The sequence below is a fragment of the Rhizopus delemar genome, genomic scaffold (assembly GCF_000149305.1).
Source record: "Rhizopus delemar RA 99-880 supercont3.19 genomic scaffold, whole genome shotgun sequence".
Taxonomy (NCBI): Eukaryota; Fungi; Mucoromycota; class Mucoromycetes; order Mucorales; family Rhizopodaceae; genus Rhizopus; species Rhizopus delemar.
The window spans coordinates 364,642-383,451 of NW_027137845.1; the positions used below are offsets into that span (position 1 = coordinate 364,642).

Genomic DNA, 18,810 nt, shown 5'->3' on the forward strand with positions numbered 1-18,810 from the left:
CCACTATCCTCCTCCTCCGGCACCTCAACAGTCATATGGTGAGTACCCACCACCTGCACAACAACCTTACGATGGTTACACTTTGTCCTCTTACCCTCCTCCACCTCAAGAATATGGAAACTACCCACCCCCTCCACCAGCACAAAATTACAACGGCCATTCTTCCCCACCTCAACAACAGTATTCACCACCTCCAACTCATACACCTTATGACAACTATCCCCCTCCTTCTTCAGTGAGTTTTCTCTTTTTTTATTATCTCATAAAGCTTAAACCATCACATAGGATCCTTCCCAGCAGACTAGGCAATACATTCATCCTCCTGCTTATTCAGGTATACATACTCTTTTAATAAGCAAAATACTAAGAAAAGAAAAAACAACTCAGGTCCTGACCCCGTCTTTCAACCCACGGATCCTACTTTAAGTCAAGCCAATTATCCCCAACCCCCTCATTCTACACATAATCAAGAAGGTATAAAGAAAGATTACCCCACTGATATCTAATAGACTATAGTACCCTATGGTCAACCACAAGAAAATGCAGATGACTATGTGATGCATGTCAACCCAACCATGCAAGACCAAACACCGCCCAACTTTCAACTTTCCAACTGTAAGTTATATTCTGTCCATCCCATTCACTCGACTCATATCTCTATAGGTCAAGGAAGAAAAAGAGCATTGCTGATTGGTATTAATTATTTTGGTAGTTCAAGTGAATTGAATGGTTGCATTCATGATGTTCATAATCTCAAGGAATTCTTGATTAAATTTTATCATTTTAAAGCAGTAAGGTTAAAAGAAAGGCATACTAGTATTCCTAATTTGATAAACAATGATCATAGGAAGACATGGTTATCTTAACAGACGATCAATCTGATTCTCAATTCATACCAACCAAGGAAAACATCTTGGCTGCTATGAGATGGCTTGTGAATGATGCTCAAGAAAATGATTCGTAAATTGATAATGGATAAATCATTTCATTCCCTTTGTTCTCTAATAGTTTGTAGATTCTTTTTTCATTACAGTGGTCATGGTGGTAGAGTACAGGATATGGATGGTGATGAAGATGACGGGTTCGATGAAACGATTTATCCTGTGGACCATGACCAATACGAAGGTGATTCAGGTCAAATTGTTGATGATGTAAGACATGTGAGCCTTTGTTTTCTTTAGACCAACTCAATTCTATAGGAAATGCATGAAATCATGGTTCGTCCACTGCCAAGAGGTTGTCGTTTGACAGCTATTTTCGATAGTTGTCATTCAGGTACAGCTCTTGATTTACCTTATGTTTACTCTACGAAAGGAGTTATCAAGGAAGAAAGTATCTTTAAAGACGCAGGTTCAGGACTACTTAACGCAGGACTCGCTTATGCCATGGGCAATACATCGGAAGCTATCTCAAGTTTTATTGGATTAGGCAAGAGTTTGATGAACAAGAAAAGTGTAGATGAACGAGTCAAGAAATTTAAAAGTTCAGAAGCAGATGTTATTATGTTTTCAGGATGTAAAGATGATCAGACCTCTGCTGACGCTGTAGAGAATGGTCAAAGTACGGGTGCTATGAGTTATGCATTTACTAGTAAGCATTCTCTTTAAATAATTTTTTGTTGACTCATGAAATTCATAGCTGCTTTACGTCAAAATCAACAACAAACTTATCTTCAATTGCTTAATTCTGTTCGAGATATCTTGAAAGAAAAATATTCTCAACGTCCACAGTTGTCATCTTCTCATCCAATTGATGTCAACCTTTTGTTCTTTATTTAAAACAGGATCAATAATCCATTTCACCTTCTGAACTCTATCGTAAAAGATATTGTCAGTAAATATGTCAAGTAGACAATGGAGCTTACATCTGGATCTGGTCTATAAAACAAAAGTTAGAATAAAACAGTATAAGCTGTCTTAACACTTACATTTCACCTAAACTCATTTGTAATTCACGTGCTCTATCCTTTAATTTATTTTTATCGTTTATCAAGTACTTTATGTATTCCACAGCTAAAACATAGTTCTTAGTCACTAATACCTTCATATTATTTACAAATACATTTCTGGAGTATCACTGCTTCACTACGATGACTTGTATCCAGGGAAGGTACGACATGAACCAGTTGATCAAATCCAATTCTGATATTGGCTCTTCTTTTTTGTTCTGAAGCAATATGATTTGCTTTCTTTTGTTCTTCTGATAATAATTCATGAGGAGCCTTTCTTGCTCTTCCTGTCTTTGTTGCTGAAGGTGTTTCATAAGGAGAAGATCGTTTCCTTGTATTCTTTTTCGTTGTTGTTGGAGATGGTTCTAATTGACGTTCAAATTTGTCTAGAAAAGAGTCCAATAGATTATGTTCTGCTTCAGAAAATAAATCTATTACAAATAAATGAATAATAAAGCCTCTTATTTTTATTTTTACTGCCAATTACCTTTGTTCGTTTTTTCATCTTTAGACATACTTGAACATATAAGCAACAAAAGAAAAAGCCTGGTTTTCATGCTGCAAAGCAAATTCACATTTTACTCTCCGGTAATCCTCAATTGGTCATGTTATTCACTTTGGGAACATGAAGCAGGAACCCAAAATAGAAAAAAAAAGGCTTGTTATCAGAAGTGACTAATACAAAGAATGAGCGCTGATGATTTGTTAGTAGACCAATAGGATTGTGTGATATAGTGAGTTGCTTGACAGGATAATGTTTACTAGACTAACCTAGTCAGTGAAAACAGTTTCTCAGCGAAAACCATTCCTTATTAAACACACTTTTCCTCTTGTAATAATGAAGCTCCTAAAAATAAGAGGCCAGAAGAGATACTGTTGTTATTCATCGGAAGAAAACTGAATGAAGAAAGCAAATGCTTGAAATTACTTTTACAAACTATTTTATTATAAAATCACATATTCGCAATCCTAATTTATGAATATTATATCTTTCAGCAAATCCGAGAAAACCTCAGGATTAAAGTAATATATTCAAGATCAGAATCGAAAAAAATTGGATGCTCTCACACTATCTTTGAGCTTATTCATTTAATTCTGTCTATTAGAGGCCGAGTTGGTTAAGATCGCATTAACATGTACCCTAGTCAAGTCTTCTATCATTCAATACCTCGGGATTATTCATTGTTATTTGCAACTGCGGTTCATGACAAATATCATTTCGCAGTTAAAGACATGATCTACACGAACAATTCAAATCTACCCGCCATATCAATAAGAATACTGTCTGGAATACCTCCTGTTCTCCACACTTTAGAATAAATGATTTTACTTTGTTGACAGTGATAAATGTTGTATTCTAAAGAAGAATACATGAGCAGCATTTGCTTCCTGACCATTACTTGGGACCAGAGCATATTATTTTGTTTAGTAAGAGACTCTGCTGTATGTGGTCGCTGCAAGTCTGCGTTGATTGACTGATTAGATATTTTGTATGAAAGAACCACGGTTCCAATGTTTTATCAATTTTACTGAAAATATTTTCTCTGTCCTGACTTTGAATCTATTATCTTATCCCTGAGACTTTATCTAATTTACTGAAAAATACAATGGTTGGGCTATAAAACATTGCAATAGCAAGGTTGCTATCCTTTTTTTTTTTTTTTTTTTTTTTTGCCATGTACAGTGAACGCAGCATCAAATTGTGGGTTTAGAAAAATTAAAGTGCGGCTTTTTCAATACTCAGTTTGCGGGTTTCTCAAAAATCAAATCGCGGTTTTTTGTGAAATCAATTTGCAGTTTTTTGTGAAATTAAATTGCGGTAAAGGCGAAAAGGATTTATATGATTATAAGGGTTCTTTATTTCTACACTTTTCGAATTGATTACATGAGTGTTGTATAAAAGCTTTTACATGTTGAATAAGGAGCATTGTTGCATGCATCTACAATTCTTGTCTTGAGATCTTCATCATCAGAAAACGTGCCCCTCTTGACCTTGTTCTTTACAACAGACCAAAATTGCTCAATTGGGTTTAGCTCGGATGAATATGGAGGAAGATATATGCTTCTATAGCCTCTTAAAGTGATCAATTCGTCAATATCACTATGTGTATGGATAGGTGCATTGTCCATAACAATATAAAAGCCGTTCATAAGAGGGGTTTTATCCATTTCATTTAGGGTTTTTTTGAATAAAATTTAAATAGTGGCCGGCTGTGGTGCCTTTTGATTTTTTAACATTTGGTGTGTGCTTTCTTTTTCTTCCAACACCGTCAATTCTACGTTGTTTGGGCTTTTCTGCCACTCTAAGCTCAATGTCTACTACCCCCATTGCACTGATAGCACCCAATATTGTATGGGAAGTTGCTTTGGTCGATTTGGTTTCCACAATTGCCGGTATACCAACTGTGGACCAGGCTGAAGGTGGACGCATATTTATGTCAAATCCACTTTCATCCACAAACACACAATTAGAAAGATAGTTCATGTCAGTTGATGTCCAGCGCTCTACCCATTCAAAGCGTTGTCGAAGTTTATCTTCAGAGTTTCGTTCACTAGAACGTAAAGTTGCTCGTTTGAATGACAAATTGCATTCAGTTTTCATGAAGTTACGAACACTGGTTTCTTTCAAACTGAAATTCTCAAACGACTTTGTCAAACTTTCAACAATATCTACAACACGTGCTTGGGGGTTTTGATCGTATAGATTAATAATATACTCTTTGTGCTCTTGTTGCAACATTCCAATCTTTTGTTTGTCCTTATTCGTTTGCTTCTCAAAAATATCCCATTCAGGCTCATTCCTCAATCTTTTAGCCCATTGCTGACCAGTACGCTCAGCTACATCCGACAATCCAGCTGCTTTAGCAGCCTTATACAACTTCACTTGCAAATAGTACAGAAAAAGTGCCTTCTGGTCAGGGGAATATATTTTATAACTTTTCCAGCTTTTTTTGTTGCATTCTTCTTTTGTTCTTAAAGCCACTTCGTTCATTGTCTCATCCAGCTCGCCTCTCATCCATTCTTGTTCGGATGGCTGAGCCTGTTGGTATTTTCGCAATGTTGTTAAAGCTTCTAAATGAAAAGGATCAACTTCTTAAACCCATTCCATAGCATCTTTGCCTTGTTCGTCATAAATCTTTCCTTGTCCGTTTTCGTAGAAAAAGTATGTACTCATGTTAGCTTTATAATAGTGATAAAAGAAAAGGTACATAACAATCCACGTATTACAAATACTAATACCTTGAAGTTTGGATCAATAACACAGCACATATCATCTTCGACATATCTTCTGAAATGAAGTTTTCAGTATCATCATTGGATCATGCTTCGTTATCGATTGTTCATGTTCATTTATTAATGCTTTAACTTGAGACAAGGCGTTTTATAGCGTGCCTCGAGCAGCTTTTGTTTGATACTTTCCTCAATGCTTTTGCCAGCAATATCATTTTTAGAAAATTAAAAGAATGAGTTACACAAAGAGCACTTTCTAATACATATAGTGCTCTTAATTATTGTTTCCTTTTGCCTTTAATAGTTCAAAAAGAGACAGATCAATCAATCGAAATAAAAAAAAAAAAAGAAACAAAGAATAATGCTTATTAGTAAGTATTGGGTCTATACATACTTTTTTTGTAAAAAATTTTGAGCAAAAACTCAAGAAATCCGACTTAATAAAGAAAGACACTTGCTCCTCTGGCAAGAAGCCAACATCTGAGAGTGTGTTGAAGATAAAAATCTTTGAGTAATCAAAGAGCGTAGCCTACAAGGAACATGTATACAGCCAGAAATGCCCGAAATCCCCCTTTTTTTTCGCATGAAATACTACTATTCATATTTATAAGACAATGGTAAGTAAAACTATTAATGTAAAGGAAAAGGATATCAAATAAAAGGATTCATAAAATAATGTAACTTTATATAAATAAATATATATATTTAAACAAGGGAGAGAGGGATTTCACCGGCCAAATCGTCATTGCTATCACCGTCATCATCAATCAATTTTTTTCTCTTCCTGTCATCGAGCACGTTTATATTATTTTGCATAATATGTTTGCCAGTGTAGGCAAGTTCAAGTAAAGGGATAAAATCCACTGCAAAATTTTTTATCTTGACAGGTATATTAAAATAACTTTTATGTCATATATTTATTCTCGTCAAAATTATTTTGGGCCTACGACTCGTATATTATCCTTCCAGCAACTTTGATCAAGTCTTAAAAGCAAGCTTTGATTTGTTAATGTCATTGCACAATTACCAGACCTATATCAACCGACAGTAGCCTATGTGGAAACATGTTGTACAAACATGTCTATAATGTAGCTACAATACATAAAGTGACTTCGTTGTTTAGCGGTCGCGAAATTCGATTTAAGGGTAGATTGTCGGGTGTAGCTGAGCGTACTGGTCAGCAATGGGCTAAAAGATTGAGGAATGAGCCTGAATGGGATATTTTTGAGAAGCAAACGAATAAGGACAAACAAAAGATTGGAATGTTGCAACAAGAGCACAAAGAGTATATTATTAATCTATACGATCAAAACCCCCAAGCACGTGTTGTAGATATTGTTGAAAGTTTGACAAAGTCGTTTGAGAATTTCAGTTTGAAAGAAACCAGTGTTCGTAACTTCATGAAAACTGAATGCAATTTGTCATTCAAACGAGCAACTTTACGTTCTAGTGAACGAAACTCTGAAGATAAACTTCGACAACGCTTTGAATGGGTAGAGCGCTGGACATCAACTGACATGAACTATCTTTCTAATTGTGTGTTTGTGGATGAAAGTGGATTTGACATAAATATGCGTCCACCTTCAGCCTGGTCCACAGTTGGTATACCGGCAATTGTGGAAACCAAATCGACCAAAGCAACTTCCCATACAATATTGGGTGCTATCAGTGCAATGGGGGTAGTAGACATTGAGCTTAGAGTGGCAGAAAAGCCCAAACAACGTAGAATTGACGGTGTTGGAAGAAAAAGAAAGCACACACCAAATGTTAAAAAATCAAAAGGCACCACAGCCGGCCACTATTTAAATTTTATTCAAAAAAACCCTAAATGAAATGGATAAAACCCCTCTTATGAACGGCTTTTATATTGTTATGGACAATGCACCTATCCATACACATAGTGATATTGACGAATTGATCACTTTAAGAGGCTATAGAAGCATATATCTTCCTCCATATTCATCCGAGCTAAACCCAATTGAGCAATTTTGGTCTGTTGTAAAGAACAAGGTCAAGAGGGGCACGTTTTCTGATGATGAAGATCTCAAGACAAGAATTGTAGATGCATGCAACAATGCTCCTATTCAACATGTAAAAGCTTTTATACAACACTCATGTAATCAATTCGAAAAGTGTAGAAATAAAGAACCCTTATAATCATATAAATCCTTTTCGCTTTACCGCAATTTAATTTCACAAAAAACTGCAAATTGATTTCACAAAAAACCGCGATTTGATTTTTGAGAAACCCGCAAACTGAGTATTGAAAAAGCCGCACTTTAATTTTTCTAAACCCACAATTTGATGCTGCGTTCACTGTAAAATAAAAATCTTTCTCATACTTCTATATATTTAACTGTTTTCTTACAGTGTACGTCTAAAGGCGACACCAATAAAATTCTCATACACAAAAAAAAAAAATAAGAAATCTTTCTTTTTGAGCATCAATGTTTTCTCAGATAAAATTCTCCGATTAAAATCATTATAAATATATAAGGCTCATCCAGGAACAAAAAATATACAGCAAGTGAGCAAGAATCAATAAAGAAGCAACTCATATTATAAGGCAGAGACTACATATAAAGCGATATTTTGTTGTCAAATCTAAGCTATGTCGGGAATACAAAAATTAGTGTTTACTTTTAATGCTTTTAGGCAAATGCTTAATTCGCTTTTAGTGCAACATTGATCGAATAAAATTTACGTGATTAAGAAGCAATTGTTGTTAAGAAGATATTATTTACTACTTTTGACACTTTATAAGCTATTAGTCTACCCTCTTTTAAAATGAAACAAATTGAAAACAATAGAATATATTATATTATTAGTAAATTATGAAAATTCCTATTTTAAAAGAATAGCCAATAAGAAACTGAGCCTATAAAAAACATTCTTTTAAACAATTGCATTTTTAGCAAAAAAAAAAAAAAAAAAAAAAAAAAAAAGGTGTTTTCTCTTGTTTTTTTTACACTCATTCATTCATTTTTTTTTCAATTTATAGACATAACTTTTATAATTTATTTGTATAATGATGATTAGTGAAACAAGCCCCTTTACACATTCATTGAGTTTTGACGATATTTCAAGAATTCATCAACCACTCTCACCCAAGAATAATAACTCAGATGATGTAACCACTATATTTGTAGTGGGGTTTCCGGAAGATATGGCTGAAAGAGAATTTCAAAATATATTTACCTTTTGTCCAGGTTTTGAAGCTGCATCATTAAAATGGCACTGTAAAGATCAGCAGCATAACGATATACAAGGGAAAAAGCAAATGGTAAAAAACAACGATTACTAATCTTTACCATCAACTTACATTTATTGTAGATTGGTTTTGCTAGATTCAAAACACGATTAGAAGCGCTGGAATCTATTGAAATACTAAATGGTAAAAAGATTGACCAAGAAAAGGGTATAGTTCTTAAAGCAGAAATGGCCAAAAAGAATTTACATATCAAACGAAGCTTTAATACGGATACAAAATCAAGTGCATCATCATCAATTGTATCAAGAGGAGAAACAAGAGGAAACAGTTATGATGGCTTTTCACCTTTGCCAAGTGATTTACTTCAGAATGATACCTTTATGGATCATTCATTAAATGATTCTCTCTTTACAACTCGCTCTTATTCATTTGATCAAAACTTATCCTTCATTTCCCGCTTTGGTTTATCACCACTTCATTATCATCAACAACAACATCAACATCAATTTATTAACACAACCTCAACTAATACTAATAATAGTCAACAGCATACAAGATACAAATTCAAAAATGACACCGAGTCTGATCCACATTACTACCATTTATCTAATCAAGAATTATCATTACCTCCACGTATGATGGATGGCAATCCACCTTGCAACACAATCTACGTAGGCAATTTACCAAGCACCACATCTGAGGATGAATTAAGAGCCTTATTTTCAAACTGTAAAGGATACCGTCGCATGTGTTTCCGTACAAAGGGGCCCATGTGCTTTGTTGAATTTGAAGATATTCTTTGTGCCTCTCAAGCAATAAAGGATCTTCAAGGATATACTTTATCAAACTCAGCCAAGAGTGGTGTTCGGTTATCCTTTAGTAAGAATCCTTTGTATATCAAACCAGTGAAGGAATCACTGATGAGTTTTAAACAGTTGGGTAATACATTGATGAATGACAATAAAAGACATTTTATGTTTTGATCCACATACTTTATCTTTCATAATTGTACATGGTTTCTCATTAAAAGGTTGGATACTTGGTCTTACCCTCACGTATATATGAACATGATCGCTATTCTAGACAATATATTTATATATAGAGTTGCAATAGTTAAATAATTATACCTATGATTTGGATTGCAGTGTGATTTGCTAATTTACAAACCATCTTTTGTACGTTTAGTACCTTGGTACGTAGCATTATGACATAGGTGAGTATAAACTTAAACATGCTTCTCTTGGACTTACTCGTATCCATAACCTTGCTCCTTTTTATGCTTGAAATATTAAAAGCTCCTATTTGTTGTGATTAAGCGTATTCCATACTATGTCTACGTTGTTCTTACAATATCGACAGTATGCAGCAGTGTAATCATCTTATAGATACAAACTTAACTATTTCATGATAAGCATCAACTGTTTCAATTTTTTTTTAGCGAATATGATTTTTGAGACAAATGGAAGATGAATGATACCATGGTTAATAGTACTAGGAGCTCACGGACAAGAACTGTAAGCTAATCTTATTTTACATGAACCTCGAAACTGTGTCATTCGTATGTCGACATGGAAATTTTTTTTTACCAAGAGCAAACGCAGCTAATTATATCATTTGATTGGATTGCAGAACTAAATAACGCGATCCTGCAAGGCATAAGATGCGGTTTTTCTAAATGCACACTAAAAACATGTCAAATAAAGACCATTAACCATAATGAGACCATTTATAAGACTACTAATACATCACATATGATTCAATCCATAAATTTGGTGGCATTCACAACAATAAAAATTTAATCTGTTTGCCAAGCAAGTTTAATATATGTTCTTGGTAACTGAATATCAAAATATAAGCCTTTCAGTAACAAAAGAAACACAAGAGTACCTTTATTCAACAGCAAGTGCTATAATATAGTTGGGCATAGTATACCAATAACTCGTCTAGTTCAGTGGAATGAAAAAGCAGCAGAACAAAAGGGTTTTGCGATTGCTTTGAACGTATACTATAGACCCTAAATACTTATCCCTCCTATTTGAAAGATTAGCCGAGTAAACAGAGCATTAAGGCTTTTGTTATTCTGCTTCTTTTCATAATAAGTACCAGCGCCTTTCAATATAAGCCTTTTTTTTACCATATTTATATCAATTACTAGTAAATATTCATCAATAGCAAAATTGCTATTGATCTAAGATATCCATATACATTGGTGTATGTAATATTATTGATTTGGTACTAAAGTTTAACTGTGAAGTTAAAGAAGAATAGAACAAAATACTATAAATTACAAATGAAGCTGCACTTTAGAATGAAATGGCTAAATAATGACTAGTCTGTGATCTATTCCACTAATATAAATTGTTATAATTTTAAATGATGCATACATAAATTGTATGTTGCCCTGAAGTATAAGCTTCTATTAGAAGGCATATAGATCCTATTGCATAGATTTAAAATTATTGTCATCTGGACTTGTAATATGTAACTCTAAAAGATATTGAATTGATCTTACTGTTTATATGATAAGTTTATTTACTATAACCTGGTTTATTTCATACTTTATACTTTTCCTTTTACTTCTTCTTTTAAAACTATATACATATACACATGCTGATGATTATTGATTAAATAAAAAAGCTTCTATCCTTTAATACAATGAAAGCATAAAAAAGAAATCATGCTTCTCCACATCCAGATCATGTCGTAGCGATCATCATATAGTGGATGTAGACGGTTTAAAAGAAGGTCATAAAAAAATAGCAAAAACTATACAAAACTTAAAGAATAGTTGCTAATTTATATTTGATTAATAAGAGATGATGGATCTCCAATTTCACTTTGTGAATAGTATCAATTTAAGCTTTTCAAAATAATAACTTATGTTTATGGATTCATTAATATTACAAGTACATTTTGCTTTATAAACTAAACATATTTCTTACGATTTCACTTGACCACAATATCCCTTTAAAGCCTTAAATCATTAAAGTGGATATTTTATCGTCAACATTAGGTTTACTAATCATATATACAAGCTCAGCTTTCCCCTTTTTTTATTTTATTAAAAAGCAAAAAGGAATTTTGCTTTCTTCTTTATTTCTTTAACATGAATTCTTCCACTTGCCCCTATTGCGATGATGGTGAAAAACACGTGTACATAAGTGGAGGGAAAATAAATGATTACAGCCTGGATGAGCTGTACTTGACTGTGATGACTCGTGGGACTAAAGGCTTTTTATATGTAAAAGCCAAGCAAAGAAGAGGACGAAGAAGATTTGTTATTTAAATGGCTTAAAAATAAGACACGTAACTTATTTTTTCTTTTATTTATAAAGGTTCGCCTTATTGCACTTTGCCTCACAAGAGGAGGCATTCATCTTCTGCTTCAACAATAGTAGAAGGGAACTCCTCCCTGGTATAGATATTGGAGCATAATTCGTAAACATTTAACATTTGCTGTATATCTAATTATCTTATGGTTGCATAACTAACTGTTATGTACAGTAGCTTCTTCTCCCTTTTCTCTGTTTTTAAATAAAGAAATGATTTAAAAAACATATTTTTTTATCGTATTTCATTAGCGTAAAGTTAGAGCATCTTGAAAGTGTTGTTAGCCAAGCGATATTGTTCACTGCTTACTATAAACAAATGATAATTTTATATAAAATATTTTTCTCATTGATAATACAAGAGCAGTATATGGCCCGTAAGACTCAATGAGACTCATGATTTTTTTTACCTCCGACAAAATTTTATAAAGCAATTTCCTTTTCGAATTTTTTTTTTCAAGTATTGATGAGCCCTATCACTTTAGAAAATGAGAATACTTGTTAAAAAACTAAAGCATTCACCTGTCAGGTCTCATCGTAACAGGTCCTAGTATTGACTTATCAAAATTGAGCTTTTAACAGTGGAGAGTAATCACGCAAAGACAGATTCAAACGTCTAAAGGGTTGACATGACTTAAAGAGATAAGACAAAGTCAACGAAGCCATCAACAAAGACTACTCATTCTGACTAATAGTCGTTGAGTTCAGAGTGATTAAACTAGTTTATTGAGAAGAAATAAAAGTATATAAATGTGCGTTTTCCAGACTTTGTTTTTACGACTGCAATTATGGCTTTAAGGTGTTTAACACGCTCCTTCTCCTGTGTAGTCACGGATTTTTAATGAATACAAATGGCGATATATCGTTACAAGAAACTAAGGGAGAGCTGATTAGAAATATCTTGCCATCTTCTTTTACAATAGCCTTTTGATCTATCATACCAATTGTGATATAGTCGAAGTTTACTAGTCTTTATCATTTTACTTTGTTTTGTTTTTCTTTGGGAAAATAAAGCATGATTCATCTATGCAAGTAAAATCTAAAAATTCATCTTGTGTCAACAGTATCAACGATGTTAACGTTGAAATTGAGAAAGAGCTGAGAAAGAAGAATACTAAGGCCATATTAAAGAATAGAAAGAGATATGAGGTACAGTAGCCGCTCTATTTAAGGGTGGATATTCCAAAATTTTTGGAATATCCACCCTTAAATAGAACATGCCCTTAAATCGAATTCCGTGACTGTTACAAAACGAAGTCACTTTAAGTATTGTAGCTACATTATAGACATGTTTGTACAACATGTTTCCACATAGGCTACTGTCGGTTGATATAGGTCTGGTAATTGTGCAATGACATTAACAAATCAAAGCTTGCTTTTAAGACTTGATCAAAGTTGCTGGAAGGATAATATACGAGTCGTAGGCCCAAAATAATTTTGACGAGAATAAATATATGACATAAAAGTTATTTTCTTTGTTTAAATTCTATCTATAAAAAAAAACCCAAATAATAAATGTGTACGCCTTTCTTTCTCAAAAAATTGAGCTTTTGGATCAAAATGCTACTGGCCAGCTTAATCAAACAGAATTAGGTGAATGGGCTATGAAGAAATTCAATTTAGATCAACCACTTGCCCAACAGACTATATCAAACATTCTCAAAAATGCTGAAACGTTATATAGTAATGTTAATGTTGTCAAAAATAGCAAAAGTCTAAAAACAACACGCTATCCTCAACTTGTTCATGAAGTCGAAAAGTTTGTTGCAGACATGAACAATAACAATCTACCAGTCAATCGAGACTCAATCCTTCGATATGTAAGACCTATTGCTTGAGTAAAGTATAGAATCCCTGGAAAAGAAATTTCATTTTCTTCTGGATGACTTACAAAACTTTTTAAACGAATTGGAGTAAAATGCTGGCTGATGCATGGTGAAAGTGCCTCAGTAGACGTCACTTTTGAAAACATTCAGAACGAATTGAGGAAGATAGAAGAACTTCTTGAGCCATATGATCCTGTAGATATCATGAACTTTGATGAAACAGGTTTATATTACCAACAACCACCAAGAAGAACCATATGTTCCGAGTCGCTTGATGACCTAAAAAAAAAAAGCAAAGCTCGTCTGACAGTTGGGTTGCTCTGTAACTCGGATGGGTCTTACAAAGGACAGCCAATTGCTATCGGACAACACAAGAGCCCCAAATGTTTTAAAGCAAGAGTTAACTTGTTATCCATGGCTGCAATTGGAAAAAAACATGAAATGGAATACCATTTTTCTACTATGCTTAGATGACAACTGAAATTTTCATATCTACGTGAAAAAGTTAAATGTTGCTTTTGGAAGACAGAATCGAAAAATTGCTCTTCTTTTGGATAATGCGTCCGTTCATAAAATAAGAATTCCGCTCAACAATATTAAGTTGATATTTCTTCCAGCAAACACTACTAGCAAGCTACAGGCTCTTGATGCAGGTAACCTATTATTTGTTGATAAAATGCTATGTAAGCTGTCTTTTTGTTTTACACTTCTCTCATTCATATTTTGTATACACAGGAATCATTGACAACTTTAAGGCACACTTCCGAGCCCAGCAGTACGACCGTGCTTTATGTCTGTATACCAGTAAAAAGTTGGATAATCCGAATGTTTACAAAATTGATCAAGCTCAGGCTATGCTTTTTCTAGCTAATGCATGGCTTAAAGTAAAACCAGAAACAATAAATGGAATGCTCCCAGATCTCCCCAGGAACTTTGATAACAAAGTTACTGGTGTTAGCCAGTTGAACCTTGAAGCAGATGAAAGCGAGATGATAGTATGTTATACAACAAGCACTACTAATAATGAAGAAACGGCAGAAGGCAACGTGGATAAAACAGAAGAAAATGATAACACAGAGCAAGATGAGCAGCGTGTCGATATAGTAGAGTGTAAAAAACGGTTGAGAGAAGCCTATGAAACTATTCTTATGTACGAAGTTCCTTTGGACGACCTTGATCGTAAATTACATCGCCGAATTCGGATGAGATTGGTTGACTCTTGTGCTGAATTGAATAAGTCAAAAGAGTAAACAGATCTTTGATCTTATTTTACAAAGTAAAAAATTTATTGTTAGAGTACTCCAAAAAACTGTTGCTTATAAAAAATCTTCTATTTAGTGGTAAAAAAATTTTGCGTTCCACCCTTAAATAGAATAGTGGTATAGTGGTATTTATGCTGGGGATCTGTGTAGTTCTTAAGAATTACACCCTTAAATAGAAAATACCCTTAAATCGAACACCCTTAAGTAGAGCGGCTACTGTACGTGTATTTGTATCTACATTATTATTTCAATGCTTATGCTAACCTACTCTTTTTTACTATCATTGTAAGTATTACCAAAAATTACATTATTGACACAACAGACTCAAGCCAAGGCTCTCATTTCACTCTCTTTTCAGAAGAACTTAATCTGTATCTTAAAGATGTTTGTGATAATACGTTGTATCCAAACTCTTCCGTGAGCTATATTAGTGTCATTAAGGAATTCGAAAAACAGGTAAATATAATTTATTAGGTGCGATTAGCACCGTCTTTTCGCTGTTTTTACGCTTTGAAAAAGAATATATTGATTTCTTTTGCAGACATGAAAAATGTGTAAGAACAGTGCAAGAACGGGTTTAACCATCCCTATCGTATATTTATTTCCAGATGAAAACAACTAATTTGGTATCCAAAAAATAGAACATTTCTTTCTCTATCAAACATATGAAAAAGACTAAGAAGGCTTTAATGTCTTTTACAGCAACAAACAATGCGCAAAGAAGCTGCATAAACATATATAACTATATGTAAGTATTTTTAGCAGGATCGGTTTAATATATCTTTTTCTAATACGCTTTGCAGTCTTGAAATGCACCTCTATAAACAGTATCTGTTCAAGCCTCAGAACGTAAAGTTGTATTCAGAACAAGACTTTATTGTCAAGTTCTGGTCATATGTATTTGAGGAAGCTTTTAGTAATAGTGGGTTATGCCTACACTGGTAAGTTAAATTGAAGATGATTAAAGCATACATGGCCATTAAATTATAGAGTTATTTTTGTTTAGGGGAGACACTAAGCCTGGAAAAGTCAAAAAGAACGAAAAGATTGATATGAAAATTGACCTTCGTGTATTATATTGCTCAAACACTAGAGGTGACAGAAGTATCTATCTTCATCCATATTCACCCGAGTTAAATCCTATTGAGCAATTTTGGTCAGCTGTAAAAAACAAAGTCAAAAGAGGCGCTTTTTCTGATAACGAAGATCTCAAGACAAGAACTACAGAAGCGTGTAATCATGTTCCTATTCAATATTTGAAACATTATTTCCCGCAATTTAATGCTGCGTTCACTATAACTGCACTAAGCACATCCAAAAACTAGATGAATCGAAGCATATGCTAATTTCATAGACCAACAGTTTGTTTTTTTGCCCCGTTTGTAATGATAGCTGGTGTTATGTTCGTGATATAAGTAGACACTTAAAAAATGGATATTGTATGGAAGCTTTACTTAACAGAGGAGTTAATTTTACTGGATTTGATAAACTGGAAAAAGAGATTGTGAGTTGAAGAAGACGTATTTTGGTCGGGAGTCGCCTTTGATTCCTTTTTGATTTTTAAAGCTTATTTTGTATCCAAACGATGCTCCTTTTTATAGCGATTCTAATGGTATGCTTTTCGGTGCGGTTGGATAATTCTAGCAGACGTTATTAGAGAAAATGTAAGCGAAAATAAGAGGAAAGGAAAATAATCAGCTTCACCGCATCGGGAATTGAATGAATGCAGGCCACAATTGGCCATATTATTTTTCTTATTATTTTCTACCCTCACAGGATTTTTTTTGGTGCTGTGGACGTCGAGCTGTCCTTTATCCGTCAAGCGCTCTACAATCTGACTTTTCCTAGACAAAAACTTCGATTCATCCAAAATGGTACTATCATCGGTTTGCACTTTTCTTGGGATATAGAAGGCACATTGACGATTTATATTCGATGACGTTCCTTCTGATCCCACTATTGTTCATAACCAAATTTTGCTCATGATTGCGTCAATGCGATCTAACGCACTGAATTCACTAGTATAATACTCGCACATCTCCAAGTTGATTAATTTCCCTTTTGTCTATCCAAAGTCAAGAAGTTCCTGTCTAACACATGTCTTTATTCATTTATTTATTTTAATAAAACTGGTTTTCTAGCCTCTACAAAAAAAAATACCCTCACAGGATACATCAAGAAGACGATTTCTAGACGCATTGTTCATCCAATGTGCCAGCACACTAAACAGAAAAGAACACCAAAAGAATCAACATGAAAACGGATAATCAATTGATACAACATTTACTTTATTTATCAATACTCTTCACAATTGTATATTTTTCCCAGTCACCTTATATTAATACGTCATTCTAAAGTGTCTATTATAGTAAAGTAATAAAAAAAAGGCTTTCTTCCCCCTAAAATTAATTTTGGGTGCCGAACATATTATTATTGCTCGTTCAAGCAATTGTAGTCAAAAACAAGTCTTATTGTTGATTTTGTTGTTATTGTACATTAATAGTCTCTTACAGTCTTCTATTAATTGGTTTCTGTTATCACTTCACCGTATAGCAAAACTAAACATAACATCCAAATTAGCAACTGTTAGAATAACAACAGTACCAAGGGAACAATACCACCGTTACCAATAAAAACAAAGAGGAGCCAAACTGAAAAATGCACCCGCGATTACAACCACGCAGTCCTGTATTCTTGCAATGTACTACAATTAGATAAATCACAACAGGAGCAAGTTGTCAAGTTTGTTCATGCAATGAATCTAAGGCCACTGTCAATGATCAGCCATGATGGTGTTAAAGAAAACGCCCTCATTCATAAAAACATTGCAGCAAAAATTTGTATCAAAAAATATGATAATATATAACTGGTTTATGACACGAAAAAAAGAAAACTAAACGAAGATTCGATGTTGGAAATAATTCCTGAACTTCATTGCGTGCTAAGTGGGAGTCCATACAACAAGATAATATTTGATGAAGACTTCGTGGAACTAGACGATAACTGGGCGAAATTTCTAAATGAAGATTGGACAGTTAAACCACAAATACGCTTTGCATGTTCTGTAAAATTATGCATTACTTCAAAGAGATTTATATTATGAGTTACCTTTTATTCAATAAATAGCAATGTATATCCTATATTCATCCCTTGTTTTGGTCTGGCACACAATTTGACTATTCGCTATAAGGAAAACACAAATCAAAACATAGTATGGCAAGTGAGCAAATGATATTATAGTTTCGATAATAGATATAATTCCTTTATGTTTATTTGAAAGAATCACAAAGAAATATAGAGTAACATAATAAAATAGTGATCAACGGATGCTTCAACACCAATCGATAGTAAGGTACTCCTATAACAGAAACAACAATTTTTTTAGAGCCAAGTACTTTAATTGATCTTTTAAAATAAAAATTGCTTTTCATTAAATAAAACAAACATTGTATTGGCCATGCTGCTATCCATCTTGTCTGTACAGCAAGCAATTATCCTTAATCCGTCCATTGTTTCCCATTATTGATTGTTAGCGAAGATTTATTTCCAGAGGCTTACAGAACCGTCCAAGTAAAACCCACGCATGGAAACGAATAGAGCACAACAAATGTCTTCAATTACTACAACATCCAACGGCACTGAACAATCCAATGAACAATAATAATTTTAATGTTAATACACAATAACATTAAAATAACAACAATCAACTGTCGTGACCCAACAAAAATAAATCAAGAAAAGAAACAACAAAAAAATTTCATTCGATTCCTTCATAATATTGGTTCTGATATTCTCATCCTCCAGGAAACTTATGCCCATCCTATAACCTTACAAGACGCATTTGATTGCAATTTCAAATCTACTCCAGTACTTGGACTAGACACTATGGTATACTTTCTTTAAACAAAAGATACATTATTTCTACTACAAGTACAGGCGATGATGGTCAATTCATCCTCGCCAATATCTTTTCTGATATACTATTTGAAGAATCCAACCAAAA

The 18,810-nt window shown here is 33.6% G+C and overlaps 9 protein-coding genes across 9 annotated transcripts; 5 read left to right on the top strand and 4 right to left on the bottom strand.

Moving 5' to 3' along the window:
- Window positions 1-575: 575 nt before the first annotated feature.
- Window positions 576-1,778, top strand: RO3G_16267 (uncharacterized protein; the record flags this gene model as incomplete). Its single annotated transcript, XM_067670851.1, has 6 exons — window positions 576-615; window positions 664-791; window positions 848-960; window positions 1,034-1,151; window positions 1,200-1,590; window positions 1,639-1,778. 6 exons carry the CDS (start codon window positions 576-578, stop codon window positions 1,776-1,778), a joined length of 930 nt encoding a protein of 309 aa, XP_067526952.1.
- Window positions 1,779-2,047: 269 nt separating this feature from the next.
- Window positions 2,048-2,463, bottom strand: RO3G_16268 (uncharacterized protein; the record flags this gene model as incomplete). The annotated part of the gene is made up of 2 exons (XM_067670852.1): window positions 2,048-2,379; window positions 2,436-2,463. 2 exons carry the CDS (start codon window positions 2,461-2,463, stop codon window positions 2,048-2,050), a joined length of 360 nt encoding a protein of 119 aa, XP_067526953.1.
- A 1,655-nt stretch (window positions 2,464-4,118) lies between these two features.
- RO3G_16269 (uncharacterized protein) lies at window positions 4,119-4,940 on the bottom strand (the record flags this gene model as incomplete). Its single annotated transcript, XM_067670853.1, has 1 exon — window positions 4,119-4,940. The coding sequence occupies one exon, from the start codon at window positions 4,938-4,940 to the stop codon at window positions 4,119-4,121; it is 822 nt and encodes a 273-aa protein (XP_067526954.1).
- Window positions 4,941-6,243: 1,303 nt separating this feature from the next.
- RO3G_16270 (uncharacterized protein) lies at window positions 6,244-7,011 on the top strand (the record flags this gene model as incomplete). Its single annotated transcript, XM_067670854.1, has 1 exon — window positions 6,244-7,011. One exon carries the CDS (start codon window positions 6,244-6,246, stop codon window positions 7,009-7,011), a length of 768 nt encoding a protein of 255 aa, XP_067526955.1.
- Window positions 7,012-8,345: 1,334 nt separating this feature from the next.
- On the top strand, window positions 8,346-9,503 carry RO3G_16271 (uncharacterized protein; the record flags this gene model as incomplete). Its single annotated transcript, XM_067670855.1, has 3 exons — window positions 8,346-8,462; window positions 8,513-9,329; window positions 9,493-9,503. The coding sequence occupies 3 exons, from the start codon at window positions 8,346-8,348 to the stop codon at window positions 9,501-9,503; spliced, it is 945 nt and encodes a 314-aa protein (XP_067526956.1).
- Window positions 9,504-11,747: 2,244 nt separating this feature from the next.
- On the bottom strand, window positions 11,748-12,117 carry RO3G_16272 (uncharacterized protein; the record flags this gene model as incomplete). Its single annotated transcript, XM_067670856.1, has 2 exons — window positions 11,748-11,854; window positions 12,030-12,117. 2 exons carry the CDS (start codon window positions 12,115-12,117, stop codon window positions 11,748-11,750), a joined length of 195 nt encoding a protein of 64 aa, XP_067526957.1.
- A 903-nt stretch (window positions 12,118-13,020) lies between these two features.
- RO3G_16273 (uncharacterized protein) lies at window positions 13,021-13,557 on the top strand (the record flags this gene model as incomplete). Its single annotated transcript, XM_067670857.1, has 2 exons — window positions 13,021-13,059; window positions 13,267-13,557. 2 exons carry the CDS (start codon window positions 13,021-13,023, stop codon window positions 13,555-13,557), a joined length of 330 nt encoding a protein of 109 aa, XP_067526958.1.
- Window positions 13,558-13,665: 108 nt separating this feature from the next.
- Window positions 13,666-13,961, bottom strand: RO3G_16274 (uncharacterized protein; the record flags this gene model as incomplete). Its single annotated transcript, XM_067670858.1, has 3 exons — window positions 13,666-13,738; window positions 13,780-13,824; window positions 13,888-13,961. The coding sequence occupies 3 exons, from the start codon at window positions 13,959-13,961 to the stop codon at window positions 13,666-13,668; spliced, it is 192 nt and encodes a 63-aa protein (XP_067526959.1).
- Window positions 13,962-15,617: 1,656 nt separating this feature from the next.
- RO3G_16275 (uncharacterized protein) lies at window positions 15,618-16,132 on the top strand (the record flags this gene model as incomplete). Its single annotated transcript, XM_067670859.1, has 2 exons — window positions 15,618-15,748; window positions 15,814-16,132. 2 exons carry the CDS (start codon window positions 15,618-15,620, stop codon window positions 16,130-16,132), a joined length of 450 nt encoding a protein of 149 aa, XP_067526960.1.
- Window positions 16,133-18,810: the final 2,678 nt, after the last annotated feature.